At 56.1% G+C, this 27256-nt stretch overlaps 3 protein-coding genes and 1 pseudogene across 15 annotated transcripts; 2 read left to right on the top strand and 2 right to left on the bottom strand.

The window, feature by feature from the left end:
- The first annotated feature begins 155 nt into the window (after positions 1-155).
- Positions 156-5674, top strand: ENO3 (enolase 3). 5 transcript variants are annotated; one of them, XM_014555738.2, is made up of 12 exons: positions 156-212; positions 1452-1538; positions 1808-1903; positions 2043-2101; positions 2285-2354; positions 2751-2884; positions 3807-4029; positions 4142-4339; positions 4517-4718; positions 5107-5215; positions 5378-5436; positions 5523-5674. In XM_014555738.2, exons 1-12 carry the CDS (start codon positions 197-199, stop codon positions 5590-5592), a joined length of 1323 nt encoding a protein of 440 aa, XP_014411224.1. In that variant the 5' UTR covers positions 156-196; the 3' UTR covers positions 5593-5674. The 5 variants fall into 5 exon arrangements, with proteins under 5 accessions (XP_014411224.1, XP_032354440.1, XP_006180617.1 ...); XM_032498549.1 differs by lacking the exon at positions 156-212 and adding an exon at positions 534-556; XM_006180555.2 differs by lacking the exon at positions 156-212 and adding an exon at positions 628-807.
- A 762-nt stretch (positions 5675-6436) lies between these two features.
- Positions 6437-11553, bottom strand: SPAG7 (sperm associated antigen 7). Of its 2 annotated transcripts, XM_006180554.3 has the most exons (7): positions 10534-11553; positions 7991-8058; positions 7664-7752; positions 7435-7519; positions 7236-7325; positions 6982-7138; positions 6437-6866 (listed from the first exon to the last, which is right to left on the bottom strand). In XM_006180554.3, exons 1-7 carry the CDS (start codon positions 10616-10618, stop codon positions 6757-6759), a joined length of 684 nt encoding a protein of 227 aa, XP_006180616.1. In that variant the 5' UTR covers positions 10619-11553; the 3' UTR covers positions 6437-6756. The 2 variants fall into 2 exon arrangements, with proteins under 2 accessions (XP_006180616.1, XP_014411222.1); XM_014555736.2 differs by having other exon boundaries at positions 6437-7138; positions 10534-10774.
- On the bottom strand, positions 10815-27233 carry CAMTA2 (calmodulin binding transcription activator 2). 8 transcript variants are annotated; one of them, XM_032498534.1, is made up of 22 exons: positions 27093-27233; positions 25684-25778; positions 25387-25490; positions 24168-24235; positions 23950-24085; positions 23280-23366; positions 22869-23022; positions 22381-22515; positions 20852-21795; positions 20016-20142; positions 18571-18705; positions 16591-16706; positions 15802-15986; positions 15438-15516; positions 15035-15257; positions 14574-14875; positions 13195-13391; positions 12765-12948; positions 12488-12559; positions 11995-12182; positions 11753-11827; positions 10815-11639 (listed from the first exon to the last, which is right to left on the bottom strand). In XM_032498534.1, the coding sequence occupies exons 2-22, from the start codon at positions 25712-25714 to the stop codon at positions 11576-11578; spliced, it is 3606 nt and encodes a 1201-aa protein (XP_032354425.1). In that variant the 5' UTR covers positions 25715-25778; positions 27093-27233; the 3' UTR covers positions 10815-11575. The 8 variants fall into 8 exon arrangements, with proteins under 8 accessions (XP_032354425.1, XP_032354426.1, XP_032354427.1 ...); XM_032498535.1 differs by having other exon boundaries at positions 23280-23351; XM_032498536.1 differs by lacking the exon at positions 23280-23366.
- LOC116669220 lies at positions 26495-27163 on the top strand (annotated as a pseudogene).
- Positions 27234-27256: the final 23 nt, after the last annotated feature.

Here is a 27256-nt window from a genome sequence, read left to right as displayed (position 1 = left end):
GGGACTGAGCCCTGAAGCGCTGGCGTTCGGTGGGGAAAGGGCTCCTGACAGTTCACCCTGGGCGATAAGTGCTGTCCCAGCGCTATCAGTAGGGCGCCGCGCCAACTCCAAGCGCCTGTCTAAATTCGTCTGCCTGCCTCCACCATCCCCCTTGCTGGCCCAGAGGGAGGATGGGGTGGAGCCGAGAGAGGCTGCTATGGGGACCCTGAGAGGTGAGACCCTCTCGCCTTCTTAGTGGGGACTTCAATTTTAGAGCTCAGAACTGGCCCAGCACCCCCTGCCCCTTCCCCTTCCCCCAGTGAGGATACAGGACACCCTGCAACCGCCCGCCGAGTGAGCTGAGCATGTGTGAATGTCAATCCTGCAGCCCCTCTTCCAGGCCCCCTCCCCAGCCCTACGGGGCTCAGGTTACCCCTGGCCTTTCCTAAAGGGCACCAGTTCCTCTTTAACCTTTGCAAAAGAGGAATATAGTCCCGGGGAGGGGAGAGACCCCCCATTCTGAAGCCCTTTTCCTGCTTCTCCCCAAGGGTAGAATTAAAAATAAGGACTTTCGTTGGTGAGTAGAAAGAAAGCAGGGGCTAGTCATTGACTTTTGGGAAGGGGGCAGGTGCCCAAGGCCAAAGGCTTCTGCTTTAGGCTGTAGTGGGCACTTGGCTGCCAGCCTGGCTGGAGGGGGCGGATGGAGAGGGAGAGGCGGGGCTGGCTGGGGTACAGGGTGGCTCAGGGATAAATGCGCAGCCTGAGAGGGGATGAGCTGACACTGTCCCAGCTGCAACCTAGACTCGGAGCCCAGCGAAGACATCCCAGGTCTGGTGAGTCTTCCAGCCCCAGGGGTTGAGGGTGGTAAAGGGTGAAGGTGTGCTGGCTTGGAGAAGGTAAGGGAAATGTTAGCTCTTTTTTTTCTCGTGGGACTGGGGGTGCTTGAGAAGATGGGAGGGGTTGGAGCAGGATGCGGGTACCCAGGAATAAGGCAATGAGACTAAAGAGAGGCAGGCAGAGACAACTGAGAAGGGTAGTTAAAGTTGGAGCCAGGTGGGGAAACTTAGGGTTCCTGAGGATTTGGAGAAGGCTGAGGAGCAGGAAAATGAGAACTAGAATAACAGGAGAGGATTTGTGGGCTGGGAAGCCATGGAGATTGGAGTGCTTGACCAGAGGGTGAGGGGAGAAGGCGTGAGTGCAGCTTTGCGGGAGGTGGGGTTCGGTGAGTGGTGGACTCGAAGAGGAGTTGTAAAAGAGAGGCCCCCGGATTCTTAAGATGGGAGGGTGGAATAGGAGCTGTTATGAGTGGGGGAGGGGGCTGCGCCTGCCACTTTGGTCTGTGACCTTTTTGTAGGATATTTTTAGCTGCAGCACCTGCCTTCTTGGGGTAGAGAAGACTCTTAAAGGGCAAGGGACTTGGGGTTCCTTAAGGGATCAACTGTCCTCCCTCACTCACACCTCTTGCCCTGCAGCCATGGCTATGCAGAAAATCTTTGCCCGAGAAATCCTGGATTCCAGGGGCAACCCCACAGTGGAGGTGGACCTGCACACAGCCAAGGGTAACACAGGCCCATTGAATTGGTTTGCCGGGGAAGACCCCCAACTCCACCTGCCTTTGCCCCCCAACTTCGTGCCATATCCATGCCTTTCTCTGGGATCCCCTTCCCCTGACTTCTTCCCAGTCCTTCCTCTTCCAGCCTGGCTTCCCAGCAGGGAGAAGCACAAGTCTCCTTCTGCACTGCCTCCTGTCCCTGGGCTCAGAGGGGAGACCTCGGCCCTTTGTGGGTGGATGGGACTGTCTGTGAACTTCCAATACCTCCCGCCCCAGGCCGATTCCGAGCAGCTGTGCCCAGCGGAGCTTCCACGGGGATCTATGAAGCTCTGGAACTAAGAGATGGAGACAAATCTCGCTACCTGGGGAAAGGTGAGGAAAGACCGTGTGGTGGTGGTTTCAGGACGTGGCTCGTGATGTCTGTGCTGGGTAGGGGACTTGAGGAGCTGGGGGCCACAGGAAGAGACCTGACTGAATAGGAGATCTGAACCCCCTCCTTTGGCCTCTCTAGGGGTCCTGAAGGCTGTGGAACACATCAACAAGACTCTAGGCCCCGCGCTGCTGGAGAAGGCAAGTACAGAACACCTCCCCCTCACCCCCCACCCATACCCCTGGTGCTTCACCCCAAGCACCTCATGCTTGGCCAGCCATACTGTCTGTCCCAAATACCTGCATTTCTCTTTCCTCCAGCACATACACTGACGCCTGAGAAATCTAACCTCTGCTCTCCCCTCCTTAAACCTGCCCTTCCAGAAACTAAGCGTGGTGGATCAAGAAAAAGTTGACAAATTTATGATTGAGCTGGATGGGACCGAGAATAAGTGTGAGTGAAGGGCCAGGCACAGGGGAAGGGATGGGCGGAGGAGGGGTTGGGGAGAGACTGCGGGCTGAGGTCTGGTTAGGATTATTTCTGTGTCCCACATTTTGGGGCACACCGTAACTGGTGGGATTTGTATTCATTCCACAGGCATTTCCTGATGCCTGCCCTCTGCCAGGCCTGGGCCGGGCCATGGACACAGACGTGAAGCTGACACATTCCCCTGGGGTGGGGGTTCCCAGAACACCTCAGGCTGCTGGGAAGAGATCTGTTAACAAACTCAGTGCCCAGTAGTTTGGAGTTCTGGATTCTTCCTGGGGTAATCAGAGAGGACAGTCTAGGAGGTGACCCCAAACCCTGCGGGAGGAGCTCTTACACTTGCTTTGTAATTGCTTCCTCCAGCCAAGTTTGGGGCCAATGCCATCCTGGGCGTGTCCTTGGCTGTGTGCAAGGCTGGAGCAGCCGAGAAGGGAGTTCCGCTCTACCGACACATCGCAGATCTCGCCGGGAACCCAGACCTGATCCTCCCCGTCCCTGTGAGTGCAGCTGCCCTGCCAGATCCCACAGTGACTCCACCCAGTGAAAAGGACATAAGCAGCCCCTGGAAAAAGTCCACCTTCCAGACCCAGCTGCAAAGAAACAGTTTCCTGAAATGGAACTTCTCCTGCTGCGGTCCAGCCCTCCCCCTTTCCCACAATCCAAATCTTCCCTTTAACCTCTCTCTGCTTCTTTCCCTCCATGTAACCCAGTCCCTTCACATTCCAATCCCAGGCTCAGTAACTCCAACTTCTCATTCTGCCCTGTGTCCCTGCCCTACATCAGATCGAGAGCTTCTTTGTGGCAAGGATCTTGGCATTTTTTTGTATCTTCTTTAATCCTTATTAACCCAAATTCCCACTTTATGGAAATCCTTTTAGTTTAATTGCAGTAATAATGTTACCATTTATTGTTACTTACTAGGCAGATTGTATACGAGCATGAGCCCTGGAGACAAGCTGCCGGGTGAATCCTGGTTTTGCCCCTTTACTAGTTGTGTGATCTTAGGCAAGTTTATTGAACCACTTTATGCCTCGGTTTCCTCATCTGTAAAGTGGAGGGTAATAAATAGTACCCAGTTCTAGAGTGGTTTTGAGGAAGAAACGACCCAACAAAATACATGTAAAGCACTCAGCGCAGTGTCTGGCCTGTACTAAGTGTCATATCAGTGTTAGCAGCTATACCAGGCACATGCTAAGATCTTAACTTTCAGTTTCTCAAATTTTTCACATAAGATCCTGCAGGTAAGCAGGTGGTATCCCCATTTTATGGCAATAAGGAAAGAGGCTCTGAGGAGTAAAATTACTCATCTTAGAGCACTCAGTAAATAGGGAAGCCAGGATTCCACCTCGACCCACCACCCCCAATCCCTTCTTGATCCCTCATACCTGGCCCTGGTCTGAGCACCCTCTCTCCTCTCAGGCCTTCAATGTGATCAATGGAGGCTCCCACGCTGGAAACAAGCTGGCCATGCAGGAGTTCATGATCCTGCCCGTGGGAGCTAGCTCCTTCAGGGAAGCCATGCGCATTGGTGCCGAGGTCTACCACAACCTCAAGGGGGTCATCAAGGCCAAGTACGGGAAGGATGCCACCAATGTGGGTGATGAGGGCGGCTTTGCACCCAACATCCTGGAGAACAATGAAGGTCAGTGTGAGCAGGGTCAGCCTGAGGGGCAGAACCCCTCAGTCCCCACAGAGGAGGGGGCTGCAACGACGGGGTGCACTGGGGCCTCAGGTGCTCTCTTGCCTTCTCCCAGCCCTGGAGCTGCTGAAGACGGCCATCGAAAAGGCTGGTTACCCTGACAAGGTGGTGATCGGCATGGACGTGGCAGCATCTGAGTTCTATCGCAACGGGAAGTATGATCTCGACTTCAAATCACCTGATGACCCCGCCCGGCACATCAGTGGGGAGAAGCTGGGGGAGCTGTACAGGGACTTCATCAAGAACTATCCTGGTGAGACCCCTGGGTGTCTATTCTATTGCTTCTGCTTGAGTCTCCAGGAACTGCCCAACATGCTGACATCAGCACCTCCACTGCCACCATCTCGGTCCTTCCAATCCTTAGCTCCATTGCAGTCCCCACCCAAACTCTTCTGACCTTTAACCCGACTCTGCCCCCTTCCCCCACCAGTGGTCTCCATTGAAGACCCTTTTGACCAGGATGACTGGGCTACCTGGACCTCGTTCCTCTCGGGGGTCAACATCCAGATTGTGGGGGATGACCTCACAGTTACTAACCCCAAGAGGATTGCCCAGGCTGTTGAGAAGAAGGCCTGTAACTGCCTGCTGCTGAAGGTCAACCAGATAGGCTCGGTGACCGAATCCATCCAGGCGTGAGTGCCTCCCTGTACCCCAGCTTGACCCACTCCAGCTACAGTCTTCCCCACTAACTCAAGTCTGACCTTCCCCTGGATCCTGACCCACCCCACCCTCCTGACCTCAAGGCTTTGACTAACTTTTGACCTGACCCCATGCCATGCCTCACCCCCACCACCATCCCTTCTCCCAGATGCTGCTTCTTCCCACCAGCATCTCAGAACCCAAATTCAAGATCAAGAACCGCCCCTTCCTCCCTCCTTCCCAAAGAACTTAGTCATTACCCTCCCCACAAAGTTGCCACTCCCCAGAACAGAAGCGAAAAGCACCCCCCATGCCCCCCAGCCCCTGGCTTTCCCACTGAGGAGGTCCCCCTGGGCCTTATTGAGTGTCCTCTCCACCCAGCTGCAAACTGGCTCAGTCTAACGGTTGGGGGGTGATGGTGAGCCACCGCTCCGGGGAGACCGAGGACACGTTCATTGCCGACCTCGTGGTGGGACTCTGCACTGGACAGGTACTCATGACTCGCCTCTGCCAAGTGTCTGACTGAGTTTTCTTGGGGTCCCTGGTCTCCTGTCCCAGAGATGAATGCCACTACAGGCTGTTCCCTCAGGGCCAGGCCCAACCCCTCCTCTCCAGCCTCATGTAACCCTTGGAATTCCTATTCCCTCCTCAGATCAAGACTGGTGCACCCTGCCGCTCAGAGCGTCTGGCCAAATACAACCAGCTCATGAGGTACAGTGGGCACAGGGGGTCTGGGCAGCAGGAGTTGAGGCCTGTCAGATTGCAATAACACAGCTCTGACCTTGTCTGCCTTCCAGGATTGAGGAGGCTCTCGGGGACAAAGCTGTCTTTGCTGGACGCAAGTTCCGTCACCCAAAGGCCAAATGAGAAGCTGGAGGCCCCAGCACCCTCCAGGAGAGACCTAGGCCTTCAAGCCCTTCCCTCTGAAATAAACACTGGTGCCAGCTGAGGCAGTGGCCTGCTCATTTGTAGGAGGGAGGAGATCTGGTCTCTGGGCTGGATGAGACAAGAGGTGGAGAGGTGGGGGCAGCAGGGGAGGACAGAGGGGAGAACCCGCTGGGACAAGAGGGGAGTGAGGGACTAGTCAGAGAGGAAATCAGGCTGCATCTAGAACAATGATGCTCACATTTTGGAAGGAGGCTGGGGGAAGCAGTTGCCATATGAAATGAAACTGAAGAGGAAATCACAGACACTGAACCAGCTCCAGGAGAGCAGGGTAGGGGACTGAGGGCCTGACATCACCACAAGGGGGAAGCTGGGGGAAGCTGGATCAGATCTGCCCATAAGCAGAAGTACACGGTCTGCAGAGGGCACTGCAGTGTCGAAGTCTGAGTGCTCCTGGTTGTTGAGGATGAGTGATGACCGGATCAGCCACCATTTCTGTGGAGCTTTGTGGATGTGGAACTGTTCTAAATATCTGACAGAGACTGACCTGGGTAATCTTTGAGACATCCTATCAGATAGATACCATTATTATCTCTGTTTTACTAAGGAAACTGAGACACAAACAGATAAAATACCTTACTCAAGGTAACAGTAAGTGGCAGAGTCAGGATCCAGAGCTAGGCCATTTGGCTGTAGCGACTGTGCTCTATTAAAGTGCCAATGTTTGGCCATCTTTGGCCACAAAAGCAATTTTATACTGTTCAATGTATAATTGTTTCTCTTCCTCTCCGGGACCCGCCTTTCTCTGTTCAGACAAACCAAGACATTGGGTCAAACAGTGTTTATTGAATGTAAAGTAACCCCAGCCCCACGGGGAAGAAAATTCCAGGGAGAATGGAGAATAATACAGATTAAATACCCACCTGTGTATTCACACAGACACACACACACACACACACAAAACACACACACACACCCACCCACATACATATCCAAGCTCCAACAGTGACAAATCAAACACCTGCTTCCCCCAGCCTGAGCAATAGCTGTTAGGAGGTGGTTCAGAGGTGGGGTTCCAGGATGGATTCTAATAGCAGCAGCCTCATCCCTGCCTGCCCCCTGCCCTGCCCCAGGGAGCTGGGGTCCCTAGGAGGTAGGTGGCAACTCTTCCCCGCTCTGCCGCAGACGCTTCTTGGCTCGAATCTCATTCATGGCCTCTTCAATGGAGCGTGTGTCCCTCTTGTTGGCCACGGGCACTGGGGGCAGAGGGGAGGGTGGGAGGGCCTAGGAGTCCTGTGCTCTGGCCTGGCCTCCCCTCCCCCCATGCTGTGCTCCTGTCCCCTGCCCTCCCAGCCCCCACCGGGGCCTCACCACAGCCGTAGGTCTTGTTGGCCTGTAGCATGTGGGCTGCATCCTTGGCCGCCCCCTTGCCAATAAGGTGGCTGTACTTGTCCTTGTAGTCGCTAGCAGGGCTCACCACCACAGGCCCCTGCTGGGCCGCCTCCTCTTCCTGCCGCTGGGCCAGCTCCTAGGTGCAGAGGTGGGGCGCCGATGCTCAGGGCCTGACCCCAGGCCCTCCCATGCGATGAGCCGCAAGGCCCCAGGGACTGCCACACATAACTCACTTTCAGCCTACGTTTCTCCTCTGCCTTCTGAGGGTCCCACTCCTCACCACGACGGTAGGAATCCAGCTCTTCATCTGAAGGTGCAAACTCCTAGAAGAAGGGGAGGGTGGGGGTCAAGGTTCCACATACATGTTTTACCTCATTGCTCTCCCCTGGCGGGGTACAGGAGAGGAGAGAGTGGGGAACTCAAGCCTTTCACCTTTTTGAAGATCATGACATAACGACATTCATCGTCTTCCCCGAAGGAGAAGGATGTCAGGCCAGCTACTTCCACTACATCGTGTCTAGAAGGGAGGGCGAAAGAAAAAAGTACATGGGGCCACGAGGGGGCCTAGCGCCTTTGTCAAGAGGATTCCCCCCACCCCGCCAGCCCTCTCAGGCCACCCTGGCCACCTATTTTCTGCCTCCCCCAGCGTGGAAACACTCACAGTATGCTCCTCTCTATCTTGTTCATCGGCTGAAACTTTTTCTTGATCTGCCCACTGTCTTGGATGAAATCAGACACCTCTTTCTCCATCTTGGTCGAGGGAAAAGGGAAGAAGATATGAGGTGATGGCTCCACCCCAACACCTGCCTTCCCAGCGCGGCCCATGGGCCTTCCCCTCCCACACGTTTCCCAGCCTCTGTGCCACTGGCTGCCAGGCTGCACCTCTCTCACGACATTTTCCAAAAAAAACCTGAGTCCTCAACCGTCCAATTCTAACTGATTGGAAGTCCTTCCTGAGGCTGCATTTGATCTCTCCAGTTGTTCTCACCCTTTTACGAAACTCCACTTTCTGTTGTTTCTCTTGCTCTTGTAGTTTCTTCAGGCGGGCAGCCTGCTCTGGGGGTGAGAAACAGCAGCATGAGGTGGAAGCATGGGTGGGGAGAGTCTGTAAGGGTTCAAAAGGGGTCTTGTGTCCACTGGGAGGTGTCAGGCTAGGAAGGTAGCATGACTGTTCATTCGGCAAGCATTGATTGATATTTACTCTATACCTGGCCCCATGCTAGGCCCTGGAGTATAAGAGGATTAAGACACAGCTTTGCCCTTTAAGGGCTTACAGTTTAGTGAGATCAGAATCATGCTCAACCCCATCTCCCAACCCCACTGGGGAAGCCAGCTAGCAAACATTTATTTAAGGCCTACAACATACAAAGAACTACAAAGGAACCTGGGGAGGTAATGAGAACAGACCAAGCCCTGGCCTCAAAGAGTTTATCATCTCATCATATACATCAGAAAGGGGAAATTATTTAACTTCCTATTATTTTGTAACACCCTCCACTTCTTACTTCTACAGCCAGGATGAAGCTTAAATAGCTAATCTGACATTCCTCTCCTTTGGGAGTGTATGTGTAAGGGGAACTCCCTACCCTTGGGTCTCACTGTCCCCTCTCCTCTTTCTGCCATTTCAAGTTCGATATATTCTTAAGATCCACTTCTTCCACAGGATCTGAATCCCTTCAGCGGCACTGAACTTCTTCCTATTTTCCTCCTCACGCCAGGTCTTTGCACATGTTGTTCCTGCTGCCCGAAATGCTTTTCCTCCTCTTGCAAACTCTGAGATCCACCATGAGTCAGAGTTACTCACTTCTTCCTCTGGGGCCCAAGCACATTTGGTTCAGACACCCACTACAGCACGTGCTGAGAACTAACCTAAAGTAACTTTTGTCTTCCCTGCCTCACGATGAGCTCTGAGAAGGCAGTGACCCTGTTCACCTCCTATCCAGTTATTTTCCGTGGCTCCAGGGCCTGACAGCTCAGGAGCTCTCCTCTCTCAGACCTCAAGGGCTCTGACCATCAGTGCATCCCATCTTGACCACTGACTGTTCTCTAACTGGTCTGTGAGTCTTCTCTCTGTATCTGAGGAGGTGGCACAGGATTATGGTTAAGAACATAGGCTTAAAAGTCACACCTGGGTTTGAAACCCTGCCACTGAGCAACCGTGTAAACTGCAGGCAAATGACTAAAATCTGAACTTCAGCTTCCAAGTCTGTCAGTGGCCACTGGTGAACCCCACCTGGACAGTCATAGTGAGCATTAAATAATTCCAATTCCCTCAGAGCTTTCAAATACACATCTCTGCCTGTAGCACTTTGCTCCCCTCTCACTGAATTACCTGTTCTTCAGATCTCAACTCACTGCAGACTGGGTTAGGACTCGTAGGTCCTAACATCCCCTCTCATAACAATTACTTTTCTTTCAGAGCATTTATAAAGTTTGTTATTAAATCCCTGTGTGATCATTAACACGCATTTTATCAATGCTGCAGATTGTGGGCTCCCTGAGGGTACCCCTGGCCCCCAGCAATCATTCAGTAAATATGGATGATATTTCGGTATTATGCAGCACTCGAGCACTTTGAAGGCACACAGGCTGCCCTGGCCTTCCTCGGGAGGATTGGGGAGCGGGCGCCCGGGACACGGTCAAAGTCCATAGCGTTGGGAGTCGGTGTCCTCCCCAAGGTAGTCTTCTGCCAAACTCATTCACATGCCGCAGCGCCAGCAACCCAGGAGAGGCCTGGTACCGTCGGGCCGGCCGCGCCCTACGCAGGGACCCCAACTTGAGCCGCCTGCAGGGAAGTTACTCTGAGAACACAGGCGGGGAGACTATGGCCAATCGGACGGGGCAGGGGCATTCTCATCCCTCCAACCAACATTCGTGACCCGCCCGGGGAGCTCGGGAATTTTAAGGGTACAGAAGAGAGGAAGGTTGGAGGGCGGCGAGGGGACCAGGTTAAATGAAGTAGGATGGACATAGGGCGCCGAAAGGATGCAGCAACCAATTAGAGGTGCTGAGGATGGGGTGGACCAGAAGAAGGTCGAACAAGACTTAATAGGTAGACCTTTAAGTTAAAGTGGCCAATAGGGGTGATAGGATCGCGGATGGGCGTGTCCTGGGCCCAATCGGAATGGGGATGGGGTTGCAGGGATTCGAGCGCCGGGAAGCGGGAGGGGCCGAGCGCTCCAAGACGCCCTCCTGCAAACCGAAGGCGGGCCGAGAACGCCAAGGGTTTGGAGGCAGCCTACCAATCAGAGCACGCCACCGGCTGACAGGCGGGCTCGTCGGCGAATTGAAAAGAAGGACTGCAGAAGGCCAAAGTAGGGAGAGGCAGGGGCCGGCGCGGGGCTTCAGGTAGCCAATCACCATCCGCAAAGAGCAGCGGGCGGGTCCGCAACCCTTTTAGGGACTCGGAGGGTCTCAGAAGGGGCCCGCGAGGGGTCTTTCAAGGTTGAAGAGGCAGCATCGTCCAAAGAGGGAGGAGTGCGGTCCTGAGAACCGGGCGAAGAAAGGCGGTTGTGAATTTGGGGTCCTCACCTCGGGCCTTGCGCCGAGTCTCCTGGTCACCAAGGCTGGGTGGCTTCTCCATGGAGCTCAGGATGGAGCCCAGTAGGTCCGCCATCTTGGGAGTGACTGAGAGGGGGCGGTGCGTCTTAAAGGGAAGGGCGAAATGCCTTTAAGGCCGGAAACACGTCGGAGGCGGGAAACTACGCGCCAACCCCGCCCCGGCGCGATGCTGTCCGGATCCCCGCGAGCCCAAAGCCTCCCGCCAGCCGTAGTCCCGCCCCGTCCCCCGCAGACAGAGGCCGGAGGCTGGCTGGTGCAGCGATGTTTAATGGCAATTCGTAGAAACCAAGCCCATGCACAAGTAGAAAGTGCTCGTGGAGCCGGCAGGAGGCCCCCGCCTCGCCAGGTACCACAAGCCCGGCCGTGCAGCCCTCCCCGCGGCGCCTTAAATAGATTCTTCACTATACTCTGTATGTTACATTATGTACAAGCCCCCTCCCCTTGGGGACGGGGCGGGACTCCGCAACGCGTTCCTATATACACCCCCCCCTTTGGCCCCGAGATTGGCGGCCTAGGTCGGTCGGGGTGACGGGGGAAGACAGGGCCAGAAAGGGAGAAAACAGACGCAAACATGCGGAGTCGGGGTGGGGGCACGGTCAGCCCTGAAACACGAGGGGCGCGCGCGCAGCGAAGGCAGAGGTGGGACCCAGGCGGATACATTCAGAGACGCGTCCAACAAATAAATAAGGCAAGTCAGGAAGGGGCTGAGGTGGGTGCAGGCAGGGCTCCGGAGGTCACAGCTGAAGATGCAGGTAGGTGGGGCGTGGGGCGTCTGGAGCCGAGGACCAGAAGGAGGGAGGGCACGACCCGGAGGGAAGAGGAGAGGACAGGGAGCAGGGGTAGGGGAAGGAGTTCAGCACTTCGGAGGGGGAGGAGGTGGAGACCGAGGACGGGCTCCAAAAGAAGTGACGGGAAAGCTGCCGACAGGGGGCTCCCCCTCCCCCAGAGAGCCCTCTTCCTGTTAAGACTGCGAGAAGCGGCCCCCAGGGCGATGAGAAAGGCGGTGGAAAGGTCAGGTGGCCAGGCCCGGTTGGGGAAGCCCTTCCAGCTCCTGGTTCTGCTTCAGTTCCCTCATCCTGTGGAGAGACAAGGAAGGAGTCAGAGGAGACCTGCAGACTGGGGAGGTGGGATGGGGCCGGTGGGATGCGGGAGGTGACAGGGCCAAATCCAGCGAGAGAAAGGGCAGCACCTGTGTCGGCAGCGCCGCAGGAATCTCATTATCTTCCGGGCTGCCTGGTCTTGCTTTTTGGTGAGAAAGGAGCCTCTGGTGGAAGAAGGAAAAGATGAGACTTCACACAACACTAAGGCATCCCTTGCCCTCCACCCCTTAGGGACTCTGGCAGGGAAGGGCAGGATGGCAGGATGATGAACGGGTGTCCATGGGCAGTGGGCAGGCATAGAGGTCTGGGCGCTGCAGGGTTGAGGCCGTACTTGTTTCGGGCAGGCAGGCTGCCTGTGGGCCGGTGGGGAGGCCCAGGCCGGCGGCGGTAGGAGCGGTAGTGCTGCTGGATGAGTACCGCTGCTCTGCGGCTCTGCTGAAATCGCTTCTGTTCGTAGTAGCTTCGGAACTTGCTCTGGATCAGGATGGCTGCCTGGGTCATCTTCTTATAGAGTGCAAACTGCAGGGGTGGGGAGGAAGGGCTGGGGCTGAAATGGAGGGACAGAGACCCAAACCCCTGAGGGTCACCCCCAAGTTCAGTTGATGCAAGTCTGTTTCTCTAATCCACACACTCATGGAAAGGCTGAATCATCCCAGACAACCTCACACCCAGGTCTCATGCCTAATACCTTAAGTGCAATCCAGGTCAGCTTGTGGAGAGAGAAGGGGAGTTAGGGCTCCGGCAGCATCCTGGATGCTCTAGGCTGGAATGGGTGTGTGTGCGTGTGGGTTGGTGGGTATGCTTTCAAGAGAGGACGGTCTCACCTGCTTGTACTTCCGGTAACAGCGCTGGATCACAGCTGCTGCTACCTCCTGCTGCTCCTTCAGCCGCCGGCCCTGTGAGAAGAGAAGGAAGTCTTAACACCTAACCACCCACCTCACAGACATCTAACTTGTCCTTCCCACTCGCCTGGGGTCCCCTGACCCTTCACCCCATCCCAGGCCTGTCTGGATGACTGTTGTCCCTCCCAAAGTCCTGGGAACCCACACTCCCCCACCCAAGATTGTGTAATTCATCCCCTGAAGCCCCGAGCCCCCTGACCTTGTACTTTCGGAAGGCTGTCTGGATGACCCGGGCTGCCTCATACAGTTCCCGCTGCTCATGATCTGATAGCGTCAGCAGGGCAAAATCACTCTCCATCTTGCCACTGGCAGACGCAGAGAGAAACTCGGCCCAGGAAGGTGCTGGAGGGATAGCCAGGCGACCCCGCTCTAAGGGCAGTTCGCTGTACAGGATAGAGAGAAGGCATGTCATGGGACATCTGAAGTCCCTCTTCTTCAGCTTGGGGACAGCTGTGAAGGCAGAGCCTGGAGAGTGACTTCAGAGCTCATCAGCCAGTTCCAGTCCCCTCCTCAAAGGCCCTGGGGCCTGAGCCCAGATGGATATTTGGCCATAGGGAAGCTTCCTCCTTCCTTCCTTCCCTCCCTCCCTCCCCTTTGAAGAAGGATCTGGAGGCTTTGAGCTGGTTCACCTGGGAGGGGCTGAGCTGGGGAAATGGTCCACATTCTCCAGGTAGCTGGCCAGCCAGGACATGGTCTCGCTGAGCCCCACAGCCCCCGTCCGCTCCCGCATTGGGTCTCCGGCCTCAGGCAGCCCCACGAAGTCCTCTCGTTTAATCCGCTCTGGTGTGGCTTCGATGATCTGCTTGGCCAGTGAGATCATGTCCACCTGGGTGAATGAGAAGAAGCTGGGTGAGCCTTGAGGGGCCCTAACTGCCAGCTGTTCCTGCTCTGCCAAAGCTATAGCCTCCACCCGCGTCTTATCCTCTTCGTCGTCTTACCACCAGACAATGAGGCCTCAGGGATGGCTGTCCTGACTAACCTTGTCTTTCTTGTCAGTGTTCCAGATTCATTTATACTCCCTGGGGTCCCACTTGGGGGTACAGCCCTGTGTTGAGACCTTGTGCAAGACAGGATAGGAAGGACATACTCCAAATGGGATTGGGGAGCTAAGCCAGTGAAGGACTTACCCTTGCAGGCTGACTGGCTGTCCCACCCTGCCTGCCCCATGCCAGCTCCCACAGGCTTGGCCATGCCTGCCACCCCCTTCCCTCTCCAGCTCTCCAAGAACCAACTCAGTGCTTGCCAATCACATGACACTGTATTGAATAGCTCCAGCCTTGCCTTGGCTCCAGCCATGAGGCCCGCAGCACTTCCTGCTGGCCATACATAAAGCAGCCTACTTTGTGGAGTTCTCTAAATTTTTTGTACTCTAGTCCTACCCAATTAATCCATTAGCCTCTCTAAAGCAGATCTGGCCCCAGGTCCTAGCAGAGAAGTCTGCTGCTACCCTGGAAGATTCACTCTCATTTGTTCATTGATTCCACAAGACTTTCTTATTTGTTTATTTATTTAATGGAGGTACTGGGGATCGAACCCAGGGCCTCGTGTGTGCTCGGCGTGTGCTCTACCACTGAGCTACACCCTCCCCCTCCACAAGACTTTCTTAGCTTTTACCACGTGCAAGCCTCTTCCCTGCCCGAGATCACTGCCAAATACTTCCATCTTGTCAACCTCTCTGCTTCACGTTCCTCCCAACATGCTGCCATTGCTCTTATTCCCCAAGAACCTTGTCCCTTCATGGGTCAACAGGTAACTCCCACAGCCAAGCCCTAGCTGAAGATAATGCCCCAGAATTTTTAACCTCCACTGCCTCATGACTTCTGGGTCACAAGCTCTGACAGCAGCTAAGCATAGGGTCACCTGGCCTGTCCCCAAATGAAGGTCAATGGCCCCTTCTTCCCAAACTGCAGCCAGACAGTGATTCTGTTTTGTGGAATAGTCAGTGTCACCCCACCCCTGCACCCTACTCTGTTTCTAGCCTTAAAAATTCCATCAACATAAGCAGTACCGGGATCACATCCACAGCCGGGGGACTGTCAACTTCCTCTGGAGCAGCCCCGCTGTCGGAGGCTGGTGGGAGAGGAGGTGGTGAGGGTGGGGGCCCTTTGGGGTTGGTGGCTTCATAGTCCATGAGGAGTAGGGGGGCCTCTGGGGCACCAGAGGAGAGCTGGCCTGGGACCATCTCCATAGTAATCTCAGAGGCTGGCAGGGGAGCCGGGGGAGGACTCCCATCCGGGGCACTAGAATAGGCTGACGTGACGGAGAAAGTGCCATCCGACAGCTCCGAAGGCGAGGAGACACTGCTTAGACCTGTGAGGTGAGGGAAGGGGGTGAGGGCCTTAGGTGCCATCTGCCATCTCCCCAGTCGCCTACCTGCCCCTCTCCTTGCTCTCAATCTTCCTGTCCCCGCCTTCTCTCACACTCTGGCTCCCACTCACCCCTAGTCCACATCCCTCCTTAAATCCTCACCAGTGTCTGGATTGGAGGAGGGTGGTGACAGGGCGGGCAGGGGTTCAGCCGAAGCTTCCTGTCTCTGCAGTTCTTCAAGGCAGCGGGCAAGGCGCACGTGGCCCCGGGAATGAGCCACGGACAGGGGCAGACGGCCCAGAGAGTCGGGAATGCTCAGCGCCTGTCGGTTCCAGCGGAAAAGGAGCACAGCAGCCTCCAAGTGCCCCAGGGCGCAAGCCCACATCTGAGGACAGGTGCAGGGAGAGATGGATGGAGGCAGAGGTGAGGTGGGGGCCCTTCTTCCCCGTGGCCAGTTCCCAGCCCTCCCCACTCCTTCCCTGCATCCCTCAAAGGATCTTCCTTTTCAAGCACCGTTCCCATTTCCATTGCCCTCCCTGTGCACTCAGGAGTCCAGCATCCTCACCAGAGGGGTGCAAGAGAAATGGTCCACGTTGAGTGGGTCAACCTCTTGCTCTAAGTCCAAGCTTCCGGTCTCCACATTCCTGAAGGGTTTGGGAAAGGGACAGCAGAGCCCAGTCAGGGACAAAGAGGGCCCAGGAGGAACTTCAGAATTGAAGGAAGTGGGAAGCACTAAGGTCAGTGGGATGAGCAGTCAAAGAGATTTGTGAATGTAAGAAAGTCAAGAAGGCAGTGACCTAAGTCGGGGGACATTAAAATTCCCCCAAATGCAAACCCTCTTCCAGCCCCTCCTTCCCTCAGTAACCCTAGCTCCCTTGGCAGGGCTTCAGTTCCTCCTCAGTCCCCCCCCTCCCCAAGTCCCTGCTCACCGCCACTGGCTCAGGGTCTCGATGAGGCGGGCGTAGCCCTGGGCAGCAGCCAGGTGCAGAAGGCTCATGCCCCGGAAGGGGCTTCCGTGCGCCAGACGTTCAGGACCTCTCCAGGTGGAACGTGGAATCATGCTCTCTACCAAGACTACCACCCGGGCCTCGAACCCCGGCCCCTGGCCTTCATCCTGTGGTGCACACACCCTTAGGCAGAGACCTGAACCTTGGGTGCCCCAGCCTGGGATGGCCTTGACCACCCCGTACCTGCCCCCACACCACGCTTCCCACTCCAGGTCACCACCACCCAGAACTCTGATAGCCCGTCAGTTCTCCCAGGTCAAGTTCCAGGGCGCCCCCCACGCCCACAGCCAACTTCCTCCAGCAGCCGGATCTCACACCTGCTTGCTCATGTGCCTTCACTTTGGCTTTGGTCAGCGCCACATCCACAGATGGCTTCCCCACCCCCAGAACCCAGAGTCCTCTCCCAGCCTTCTTCATTCAGAGACTGGGACCCACCAAGCACTGAGCCCCAATTCTCCAGACCCCCTCCCCTGCCCTCTCCTTCACCTCCACCCTTCTGCAGACCAGGAATAGTGTGAAGCCTGTCATGCCAAGAGGGTGCCCAGAATAGCCACTCTTGCCATGGGGCGGGGGTGGGAGCCTGGTGACGCCAGGGAGACGGGAGAGGGACTGGCTGGGGACAGGAGAGCGAGGAAAGTCCCACTCTAGAGCCGTTTTCCATAGGAACACCCCCACCCCCTCCACCGCAGCACTTCCTCCCCATGGAAGTACCTGGATTGGAGGCGTGTTGGGACCCTGACAGGGTGCCTGCCCAGCTGCTGCAATCTCTGCCATCCGCTTCTCCATCTGCTCCAGTCGCTCCAGGATGGACATCCGGAACTGGTTGTCTGAGGGGGAGCAGGCATGGGAGGCTCAGGGGGCAGCGTCCAGGGGATTCCCTGGACACCAAAACTGGACCCTGTCCCAGGATCTGGGCAGTGAAGACGCACAATCACATCCTTTCCTCTTCTCCAAACAACAGCCCTTTACCCACCCGCCTTCTGAATACTGCCCCCCAGGATCAGTCCTCAAACTAGGGCTCTTCAGACGACTCGTCGACCTTGGACCTGAATCCAGAACTAAGACTGTGTCCTTCAAGACAGAGACAGTAAGACTCCCCAGACGGCATCCAGCCCCAGCTACCCACTCCCAGTAACAGGCACACACGTGCTCCCAGCCTCTTCCCAAATGGACTGTTCCATCCCTTCTCACCCCAGACACTACCTTTGTCCCCCATGTTGGAGCTGAAGGACTCCAGGGTCCCTCCTCTGTTAACCACTGCCCAAAAGAGCTCAGGGACTGTGATTTGGAAAGCACCACCCCCTCCTCCCGGCCCCCAGCAGCTGTCCACAAAGGGGATGGAGGGGAGGGAAGGTGACAGAGATGGATAGTCATGTCCATTCCTCCTCCTCCTCCCCCACCCCATGCACAACTGCACACGCGCGCGCGCACACACACACACACACACATACACTACCCAAGCTATATCTGTCCCCTCCTGAGATCATACAAGGACAAGGAGGGGAGGTGGCAGGGGGTCAGAGTACAGGGAACCAGGCACAGAGAAGCAAGTGGAGACTGGGGATGTTCTGAGATGCCAGGACAGAAGTGGGTGAAGGGAGAGGGCTTGGTGGGGAGGATGGTGGAGAGGGATGAGCAGAGACTCAGGTGTAACAGGAGAGAGCAGAAAAGATAAGCAGGGGAAGGAAGGAGGGGAGAGAAAGGGCAGAGGAGAGCTGGGGGGAGACCAAACCAACAATAAGGAAGGCAGAGTGGAAGAGGGCAAGTTAAGAAAGGGACCAACAAGAAATGAAAAGGCAGGAGACCCGCAGGAGAGCTAGTAAAGCACAGATAAGACAGACAGGAAAATGAGGTGTGGAGCCATTATGCAGCAAGGCAGACAGAATGGGGCTGGCTGCTCAGGGCAGGTGGGCTCGAGTCAGAGTCAGAGACGGGCTGCCCAACAAATGCGCTTGGGCTCCTTGAGGGGTGCAGCCCCAAGAGGGAGGCACAGCAGGGCTAGAGCCCTTGAGCCAGAGAAGTGGGGTTGGAGGGGGACAGACTTAACAGGTGACAGCAGGACTGAGAGACTCCAAGAGGAAGCAACGGACACGGAGCCAAGCGAATGAGAAACAATCCTCAGAGCTGCAGGAGGAATAACCATTAAAAGGTTATTAAATAGTTCTGGATTTAAACAAATACACATACACGAATATGTGTACATATGTGTGTCTCTGTGTATAAGAAAGTACATTAAAGACGGTATCATTGAATAACATTATAGGTAATTTTTCATTTTTGACTTTGTGCTTTTCTGTGTCATTTCCAGATTTCCTGTAATAAACGCCTATCTTTATAATTAGAGGGAAAAACAATAGATTTAAATATGCATTTAAGTACACACGTGTACTCGCATGTATCTGTGTACCTTGCTCTACACCCTGTGGCTGCCCCGCCCTTGGCCTCACTTGCCTAGACCCCATCCTTTGGGAGGCCAAGGACAGTGCAAGCAGGGACAAGGACGACTCCAAGATTTGCCAGGAAGAGGAGGTGAGGGAAGTTTACTGCCATATTCAGAAGTGACCAGCGAAGCAGGGACCAGCGAAGCAAGAGCCGGGAAGAGTGGTCAAGTGGGGGTGGCCACCTGAGTCCTGAGGGGTCGCAGAGCGCGTCATGCTCACAGGTTGTGGGGTCAGAGGGCTAGGTACTCACCGTCCAGTGACAGCCAGTCTAGCTGAGTACTAGGCAGTGACAGGAATCGGCGGGCTCGATATTCAAAGAGCACAGAAGCAGAAAGGGGCCCCTCCCGCCCCGCCACCTGCAAAGACACCAGCCCGACCTCATGGGCTGGGGAGGGCGAGGGTCAGCGAGAGGGCTCTCTTTCCCGGGCTCCTTCTCTGGCCCCTGTGTCAGGGCCACAGGTGATCATTTTGCACCTCCTCCCCTCCTCCCCTGCTGCAGCCCAAGAGGCCCCTGGCTTCAGTGGCTTTGGCCCTAACTGGGGAGAGATTCCCTTCATTTGAGAACTTAATACCTACTATGGGCCAAAGACCCCTTGGATTCTAGCCCCTGTAGTTAAGGCTGTTTGTTATTCAACACCAAGGCCTGGGAGCTAAGACTAAAGAGATACCTATACTTATAAACAATTTGATGGTGGTGAAATCTCTTGATCCCCCACGATCAAGGTCCAGAGGTCATAACCTTGTTACTAAGATGGGAGAAAGGAATTAGCTGCTCACTAACAGGGTCTAGGAAGAGCTGTGTCCCAGGGTCTCAATGCCTATAGCCCTGAGAATGAAACCCCCAGGCCTGGCCCCAAGGCTAGAGGCTAAGCCTCCCAGTCCTCAGCTTCTCTGGTCTCATCCCCTTTCCTGCCAGATACCACTCAACAGGGCTGCTGAGAGTAGGGAAGAACACACTCATAGGCAGCAAAACTGTCAACCTGTCACTCTGGTGGTCCTTGGGGTCACAAAGCAACACGGCTGAGTGCAGGGCAAGGGGCAGAGTTGGTGGCAAAAGGGCAGAGATGAGCCTTGGCAATGACACCTAGACCAGGGCTTTCTGACAGAACATTCCTCAGTGGGAGTGTCTGCATCTGCACTGTCCAATAGGACAGCACTAGGCACGTGTGGCCACTGAGCATCCAAAATGTGGTCAGTATGATAGAGGAACTGAATTTTAAATTTACTTTTAATTAATTTCAAATAGGCACATGTGGCTAATGGCTACCATACTGGACAGCACAGGTCTAGAAGCCAATATCCTTCAGTCCCAAGACTAGTTGGAGACCAATCTCTCTCCCTTCTCATTCTCCAAAGAGCTCCTGGATTGGAGCCAGAGGGTCTGGATGGACAGTAAAGACCCCGTGAGTCAAATGCCTGACCTTACAGGAGGGGAGGCCAAGGACCTAAGAAAGGAGGAGACTTATCCAACGTCACTAGCCAGCTAAGGAATAGATTCCTTAGACCAGAACCTAGACCTTCCCTCACCTAAGCCCAGATTCATCTGCCTGCTGAGGGACCATGGCGCTCAGCTCCAGGACTGGATGAAATCTTTGTGCTCTCAGGAACAACCTGACATGTTTGTCCCCAGTGCTTCCTGGAAGACCTAACTGTCCATATGTGAGTCCCTTCCCCTCCTGTTCCCAGTCCCCATACCGGGACAGTAGCAGCGTAAGACACCAGGCTGGACAAGTGAGGCTGGCACTGCGATGTGATCAAAGACACAGGAGTAATGCTCGGTGGCCTCTGTCCAAGGACCTGTGATGAGCACCTTGACCCCACCCTGCAGACAGAAGTCAAAGAGCTGTGTGACCGGAGCTCTGCTGGGGATCCATTCACTCCCTCACCCATCCATTCATTCAGCCCCTGAGAGAGTATCTACTGTCCGCTGTACACCCCAGAGCCTGGGGTACAGGGACTGGACAGGACCCAGTGAATGAGGTCAACTAGTCTGTCCCTCCTCCCCAACACACCTGCCCTCTACCTGAATCTGCCAGAAACGGGGAACGCACTGCCTTCCCCAAGGCTACCAACTCATTTGCTGAGAGCTGTCATTGGGAGGAAGTCCTTTTCTCAGGGCCCCCTGAATGCCCGCTGTAGTTCCTCCTTTCCCTCTCTGGGGCAGCATAAAGCAGAACTCCACTGCTGAACACAGTCTTTCAGCCTCCCCAAGTCTGCAGTCACATCCCAGCTGTGTTTTCTCCAGGCTGAGTTGCCCCATTACCCCCTACCCCCACCCTGTGAAACAGTCACCAAGGAAATGAAGTCCCCTGGGGCACTTGGGGACTCACAAAGCCACAACTCACATGAGGAAGGAGAAGGAAGGGGGAAAGGGTTAGTCAGGGGGACTATGAAAATGGGGAAGAAGCTACACTCTATGTAAAAACAGAGGCTGGGGAGACAACTAAGGAGCCATGGAAACTGAAGGAAACTAGGTCACAGACCACAGGGCAGGAGGGATGGAGGATGGAGGGGAGAAGCCTGAGACTCACCTCCGGGTAGGACCACTCTGGGGAGAAGTCTGTGATGGTGCTAAGAGCAGGAGAGAGCTGTGGCGTGGGGGCAGGGATGCTTGGAGCTTCGTCACTGATGAGTTCTCCCATGAGGTCAGGGAATGATGAAAGGCCAAAGGGCTCCAGTTCACCGGCCCCACCAGCTCCTCCAAACAAGGCCTCCCCTCTTCCTACTCTGCTAGACGGCCCCAAGGGGGCAGGTGAGGGTGGGGGTGAAGGAGGGGGTGAAGGTACAGGTGGGGCAGCCCCCTGGGCCTTGAGCTCCTCCCCACTGTCATCATCTTGAATGAAGAAGCAGTTTCCTCTTCTCCCGCCTGCTCCGGACTGTGGAGGGGGACCCCGAGCAGCTGCCTGGGGCTCCAGGGCAGCAGCGGGCTCTAGGGCAGGACAGGGTGTATGGGCGGCCTCTGCCTCGGGGAAGTCTGGGCTTACCCCCTGCCCCCCTCCATATGTCTGGCCCCTCTGAGGGCTGTTGAGAAAACGATCAGGGTCAAAGGCAGGGCTGGGAGGAGCTGGTGGGGCAGAGGGCTCAGAACCTACAACGACAGCCAAGCTCATGGAAGGCCTAGGATTGGCCTGGGGAGCCAGGTGCCTGGTAGGGGTCAAGCCCCCGGTTCGCTGCTCCAGTCCTGTCAGGAGGAGGATAGCGGTGCCTCCTCTTGACGAACCCCCCCGGGAGGTGGGAGGGCTAGGTCTGATCTCCAGGGGTTCCGCAAAGCCGGAGGAAGAGGAGGAAGAGGAGGAAGAAGAAGACGGGGAGGTATGTGCCTTGGGGAGCTCTGGGGGAAGTGGGGCTATCAGTGGAGGGGGCTCAGGGGGATGGGGGTGGGAGACGGAGGTCAGGGTTAAAGCTCGGGGCTCCACTTTGGGAGAGATGATGCGGTGTTTCGTGCTGCTGCATTTGTGAGTAAGGCTCCCAGAACCTGGAGTGGAAGGAGTGGTGGAGATAGAAGGGATAAGACACTCGTTCTCCAGCCTTCTCTTAGAGGAAGACTTCATGCATTTCCTGGGATTTCAGTAACTACCAGAGATGTCATACTGACTGTGGCCACTGGGAGGCAGTCTCCCCCTACCCCCACCCCAGCCCCCACACAGCCCCTGCCCCTCAATTAAATAGGACTGGGAGAACACTGCAGGGGAGGACTGCGGGCTTGAGGAAGTAACTGAGAGAAATAGGCAAAGGCACAGAAGATGGACAAAGGAACAGATCCAGGGGGTACCAACTAAGAATAAAGCTAAGCCTGTGTAGAAGCAGTAATGCCAGTGTGCCTGGGAGTTGCTAAAGGAAGGAGGCAGATAAAGAGCCCAAGCTGCCAGGACTCAAGTAAAAGGATCTGGGCCACTGTGCACCCAGATGGGAAGGCCTCTGCTCATCTGGCCCATCTTTCTGGGACACGCAAAAGACATGCAAATTAGCATGCAAATCCCAGCGAGGCAGATATCCCCCTGGCAAGAGTAAGGGCAGTGTAGCTAGATGGGAGGAGAGCTCCAAGGTTGGGGTCACTAACCAAGGCCCCCACTGCAGAGACAGGCGTGGGTTCGGGGTGCGGGCTTGGTTGGGTGGGTGTCCAGGATCTGCTGCACCAGCTGCTCTACAGAGAACTCCTCTGTCCCGTTCCCACAGCTCCACTTGATGCCATGAACTAGAGGAGAGTTGGGGGGAAGTGCTGGGGGACCCCCACAAAATAGTCCTCAGGGAACCTTGATGGCTCCTCAAGCATCTGAGATGCTTCATGCCTTCTGGCCAGGTGAATAGAGGCCAGCAGCCTCCAGACAGCTCTGGCCTGCAGCTCACAGCTGCCCTTCAGTCCTTCATATCCCAACACCTTAGATGGTACCTGGAACTCTGGTACCCACCCTCACCCCTAGGAAAGAACCCTCCTGGCTTGGGGGGAAATGGTCACCCCACAGATTCCTGGGTGTAGAACCCTGGCCCCTTGCGAGGCCCCTGTGCCCACTCTCCCCTTGGGGCACTGTCCTAGCCCTGCTGCCTTACACATGGGCTTCAGCTGTCCCAAAAGCTCCTCCCGGGACCACTTCAGCCACTCTCGGCGGTCGCTGCTGATGGAACAAAAGATGGGGCTGCAGCCCTTTCCACAATCCTCCAGGGCTGGGACGTTCAGGTAGTGCACAAGGACGATGTCAGGGTTCTGAGAGCACAAAGGTACACACAGAGCGCTATGGGGTCCTGACGTCTGGGGGCTCGGCTTCCTGGTCCTCACTTTCCTCCTGGGCACTCCCAAACTCACCCCCAAGTTCTGGCTCTCTCCATCCCCAAACCCCTCTCACTTCTTCCCGGGCTCCTTTTCCCACTCAGAAGTGGGTCATCCTTCTACTTCTTTTTTTCAGGCCCCCCTCTCCCTCAAAGAACCAGGCAGTCTGGCTCCCTGAGCTCCTCCATCCTTACCTGGAGCAGCCAGTAGCAGCGCCGATGGAATGTGGGGACGATGGAAGAGTGAACGTAGCAGCCATAGAGACACTGCCAGGAGACAGGCTGGGGTGGGGGGAGGGCTAGTCTGCTCCCCAACTCTTCCTCTGTTCAGTCCCTTTGCAGGAATCCCAATCTTTCCACCAGTTCCTCTTTAACCCTCACCCACCACCACCTATTCCCCACACCTTCAAATCCCAGCACCCCGAGTCACCCGGGGATGGAAAGAAGGGAACAGTGGGGCCAGGGCCTCATGATGAGGGCCAAATTTGAGCTATGGGACTACCTAGAAATCAGAGGGCAGGGAAAGAACACATTCGAGATGAGGAGCAATGATTTGAGGGAAGAGAAACCTGTGCTTAGAGGTTCAGTACTTGGACCCCTGCAGGAAATGCAAGAGAAGTGAGGGGGCCAGGCATCGGTGTCCTCCAGGGGGAGGCATGGCCTAAGTCCTGGAGATCTGGGTCATGGAGGGAAATGGGAAGCGGAGGATGGGCTAAGCATCAGCTAGCGGATCCAAACGGAGTGGGAAGGGAAGAGTGATGGGGAGGGTGGCAGGTAGATGTTGTCACCAAGCCCTGGCAGGGCTGGAGCCCAGCTCAGGGCAGAGGAGGGGGCCCAGGTCAGGTGAGCTGGAGGCCTCGCTTACCTCCATGCCCTGGACCTTCAGCTTCATGTGGTCCTCTCGGGTGGTCTTCCCATCCTTCCGCTTCTTCCAGAGGTAACCATCCTTCCGGTATTTCACCTTCTTGCGGTTATAGAGGATAATGGAGCCATTCTGAGGCCTGAGGAGGGAAGGGCTGATCTCGAGTTCTGTGCACAGAACCCAGGATCCCTGCCATTTCCCAGCTTCACAAACTTTCTCACCTTGTCTTGGGGGCACAGGATAGCCACTCATCGTGCTTCTCAAAGGTGATCAAGTAGGATGCAATCTCCTGTAGGAGGAGGCACTCAGGTGGGTACCCCCTTCCCAGAGTCTCAGCCTGGCCTCTTAGCTGCCTCCTCAGTCTCACTCTCTGCTCAGTGCTGGCAGCCTGTCAGGGATGCTGCCAGGTATCTGGACCGGCAAGACCCACTGCCCTCCTAAGAATCTTAGGTTCCATCCCAGACAAAAGTCTAATCTTCTCTCCTTCCCTCCCCCACTACTGGGGCCTTAATCTTGCAGTCAGGTCCAAGTTCTTTAACACCCATCCTTCATGCTGCGTGTTATTTTACTCTCTCAAAATCTCATGTTTGTGCCACTTCCTCACTCAGAAAACGTCAATGGTTTGATATTGCCAGGAATTTCAGATGCCTCACTCTGAACCCACAGTTCTCCCAGGCCAGGGATCAAATCATCATTCTCATTATTTCCCCATATTGCACATACCATTCCTCCCAGACTAGCCCACTGACTCTCTGTGAACATGCCCTGAGCCGTCACCTCCTGAACGTTAGTGTCCTACAAGCCTGATGTGCCATGTGCACTTCTCTCCGAGTCTGGAGATCCTAGCCATACTGTAGATCAAATCCCTCCCCAGGTCTCCAGGAAGCCCTGCTGAGCACCCTGGCCCTTCCTGCATTTACAACAATCACACACACATGTGCTCTTCTCATCAAATAATCAAATCAATAATGATCCACCACAAGTACACACAAAGCACTGTGTGTGGGGAGGACAGAAGGCGTGTCACACCAGGGCTGTGCCCTCCAGAAGGAGCCAGCATCAGTGGTGGTTAAGAGCAGGGACGCTGGAGTTAAACTCCACGATGTAAGTCAGTGTCCTTCTCTGTACTCGGGGATAATAACACCTGCTCTACAGTGTTGGAGGACTGGGTGAGATAATGCAGGTCAAGTGCTAGGCACAGCCCCTAGCTTATAATAAATACTTGCTAGGGGGCAGCTATTGTTTTTACCCAGGTGGATAGGCCAAGGAGAAGTGAGCTCCTACAAGATGCTGGTCTTTATGTCTTTCCTATGATCCTCAAAGAGCCTGGAACAGTACCCTGCACTTGGGAGTATCGACAGACACAGGGAGGCCCCCATTCACGCTCCTCCAGCCCACCAGGCCCTGCTAGGCCCTAATCCCCCAGGCTCCCTGGAAAACCTCATTTGTATTCCACCGTAGCCGCTCTGGGGGCAGCAGCGGACAGCGAGGAAGACACTCCAGCAGCTTCTTGGGGAGAAAGATCTTCAGGTGGTGGCTGTTCTCTAGAGGGAATGAGAAGGGAGAGCTCAATGTGCTGCTCCGGACATCCCTGTGATAGCCCAGGGGAAGAGGGCAGGGCATTGGGGGAAAATGAAACGACAACAGGGAGAGCAGGCATCCAAGAATTAGAGGTCACCATGGTGCGGGGAGAAAAGAAGGCTGTGCCCCAACTGGGAACCTGGACTGTAAACTCACCAGCAACCTCGGTGGTGTCCTTGGTATTCATGGTGAGGGCTCCAGGGGGCAAGGTCACCCCCGGCCTGAGGGGCCGGGGGGAGGGGGAGTCTGTGCTGGGAAGGGAGAGAACAAGGTCATGGAAGAAGACCCACACTGATCCAGGATGAGGAGGATGAGGTGGGAGACAAGGTACAGAACTGGGTCGTGATGTCTGGGAAAGATGAGGTAGCAAGAAGGGGCTGGACTATGATGTCAGAGTACAGCCGGGGAATGGAGGAGAGGGAGAACCCAGACAGGGTGCCAGGAACCAACACTAGTGGGGAGACACGACAGAACAGAGTAATCAGGAAGAGAGCGCTGGGGTGGGGGAGGGGAGACGGCGGGCGGAGACGGGCGGTCCAGGGGCCCTACAGCCTGAGCTCTTGCGAGGCTAGGGCTGCAGTGGGGTCAGGCTCTGAGGCTGGGACTCAGAGCATCCGGTTCTTGTTGGATGGTTTGACAAATGAGAGCCTGGGTGTTGGGGGGAGGGCAGGAGATCTAAGTCCGGGTGGAAAGCTAGGCCTTAGAAGACACACCCTTAGTTCCTTCTCTATTTGATTTTTCCAAAGGGAAGGTCAGATCTGATAACTAATCTTTAACCTACACCCTCCCCTCCAGGTTGGTCAGGCAGGGTCTGGTAGAATCTGGGCTAGACACTCAGGACGCAGCTGCCCTCCCTCAGGACAACCCATCCTCCACCCTGAGGATGACCGCCGTCTCCCACCCCCTACCCTGCCGCACCTCTCTCCCCAAAGCCTCTGTTTCCTTTGGCCTCCAGACCTACCCTACCCCATCTACCACTTTGGCTTCAGCCTGAGCCCCACCCTCCTGGGGGAACAGATGGAAGCTGGAGGATGCTCTCAGCGCGGGCTCCGCCAGGTGTCCGGAGATGGAAAGGGGGAAGAGGCCAGTCCGAGCTCTGCTGTGTGCAGCGGAGCCTAGGCTGGGGTAAGGACTCCGCCCCAGGGCGCAGGTGCGCAGTCCAGGCTAGGCCGCCCGCCAGGGTGCGGAGTGGGCCTGGGGGCGGCCCCCCACGTTGGGGCGGTGGTCCCTGGAGACGCTCCGCGGTGGGAGGGTCCCGCTTCCCACCCGCACGGAAGGATGTCCGGGAGAATCGCGGAGCAGAGTCCGCAGGCGAGCGGCGTTCTAGGGGCAATGAAGGTGCCGGGGTGCGGGGGGTCCCCGGGACAGCCCAGCACGGCAGGTCGGTCTTGGGGCCCTACGCGGAGCGGCGCCCCCTGGCGCGGGGGAGGAGGACGGAAGCGGGGAGTGAGAGCGAACCCGCGGGAGTGCCGGTGGTCCCCCGAGCGGCGCGCCACGTCGGGACCCGTGGAGCTGCGCCCCCTGGCGCGGGGGCGGAGAGGCGGGCGAGAGGCCCTGGCTCTTACCTCCCGGGGTCCCGCGGGTGACGGCGGCAGCGGCCATTCTACCCCACACCGACCCCCCCCAGCGCCGGTGACAGCAGCGTCCGACGTCACTGCGCACGGGGCGGGGCGGGGCCTCCCAATTAAGGGGACGGGGGTCGGGAAGGGAACCTGGGGTCACCACGTGG

The sequence above is a fragment of the Camelus ferus genome, chromosome 16 (assembly GCF_009834535.1).
Source record: "Camelus ferus isolate YT-003-E chromosome 16, BCGSAC_Cfer_1.0, whole genome shotgun sequence".
Classification (NCBI taxonomy): domain Eukaryota; kingdom Metazoa; phylum Chordata; class Mammalia; order Artiodactyla; family Camelidae; genus Camelus; species Camelus ferus.
The sequence above is the reverse complement of the archived record's forward strand: the minus strand, read 5'-3'. Positions and strand labels throughout refer to the sequence as shown.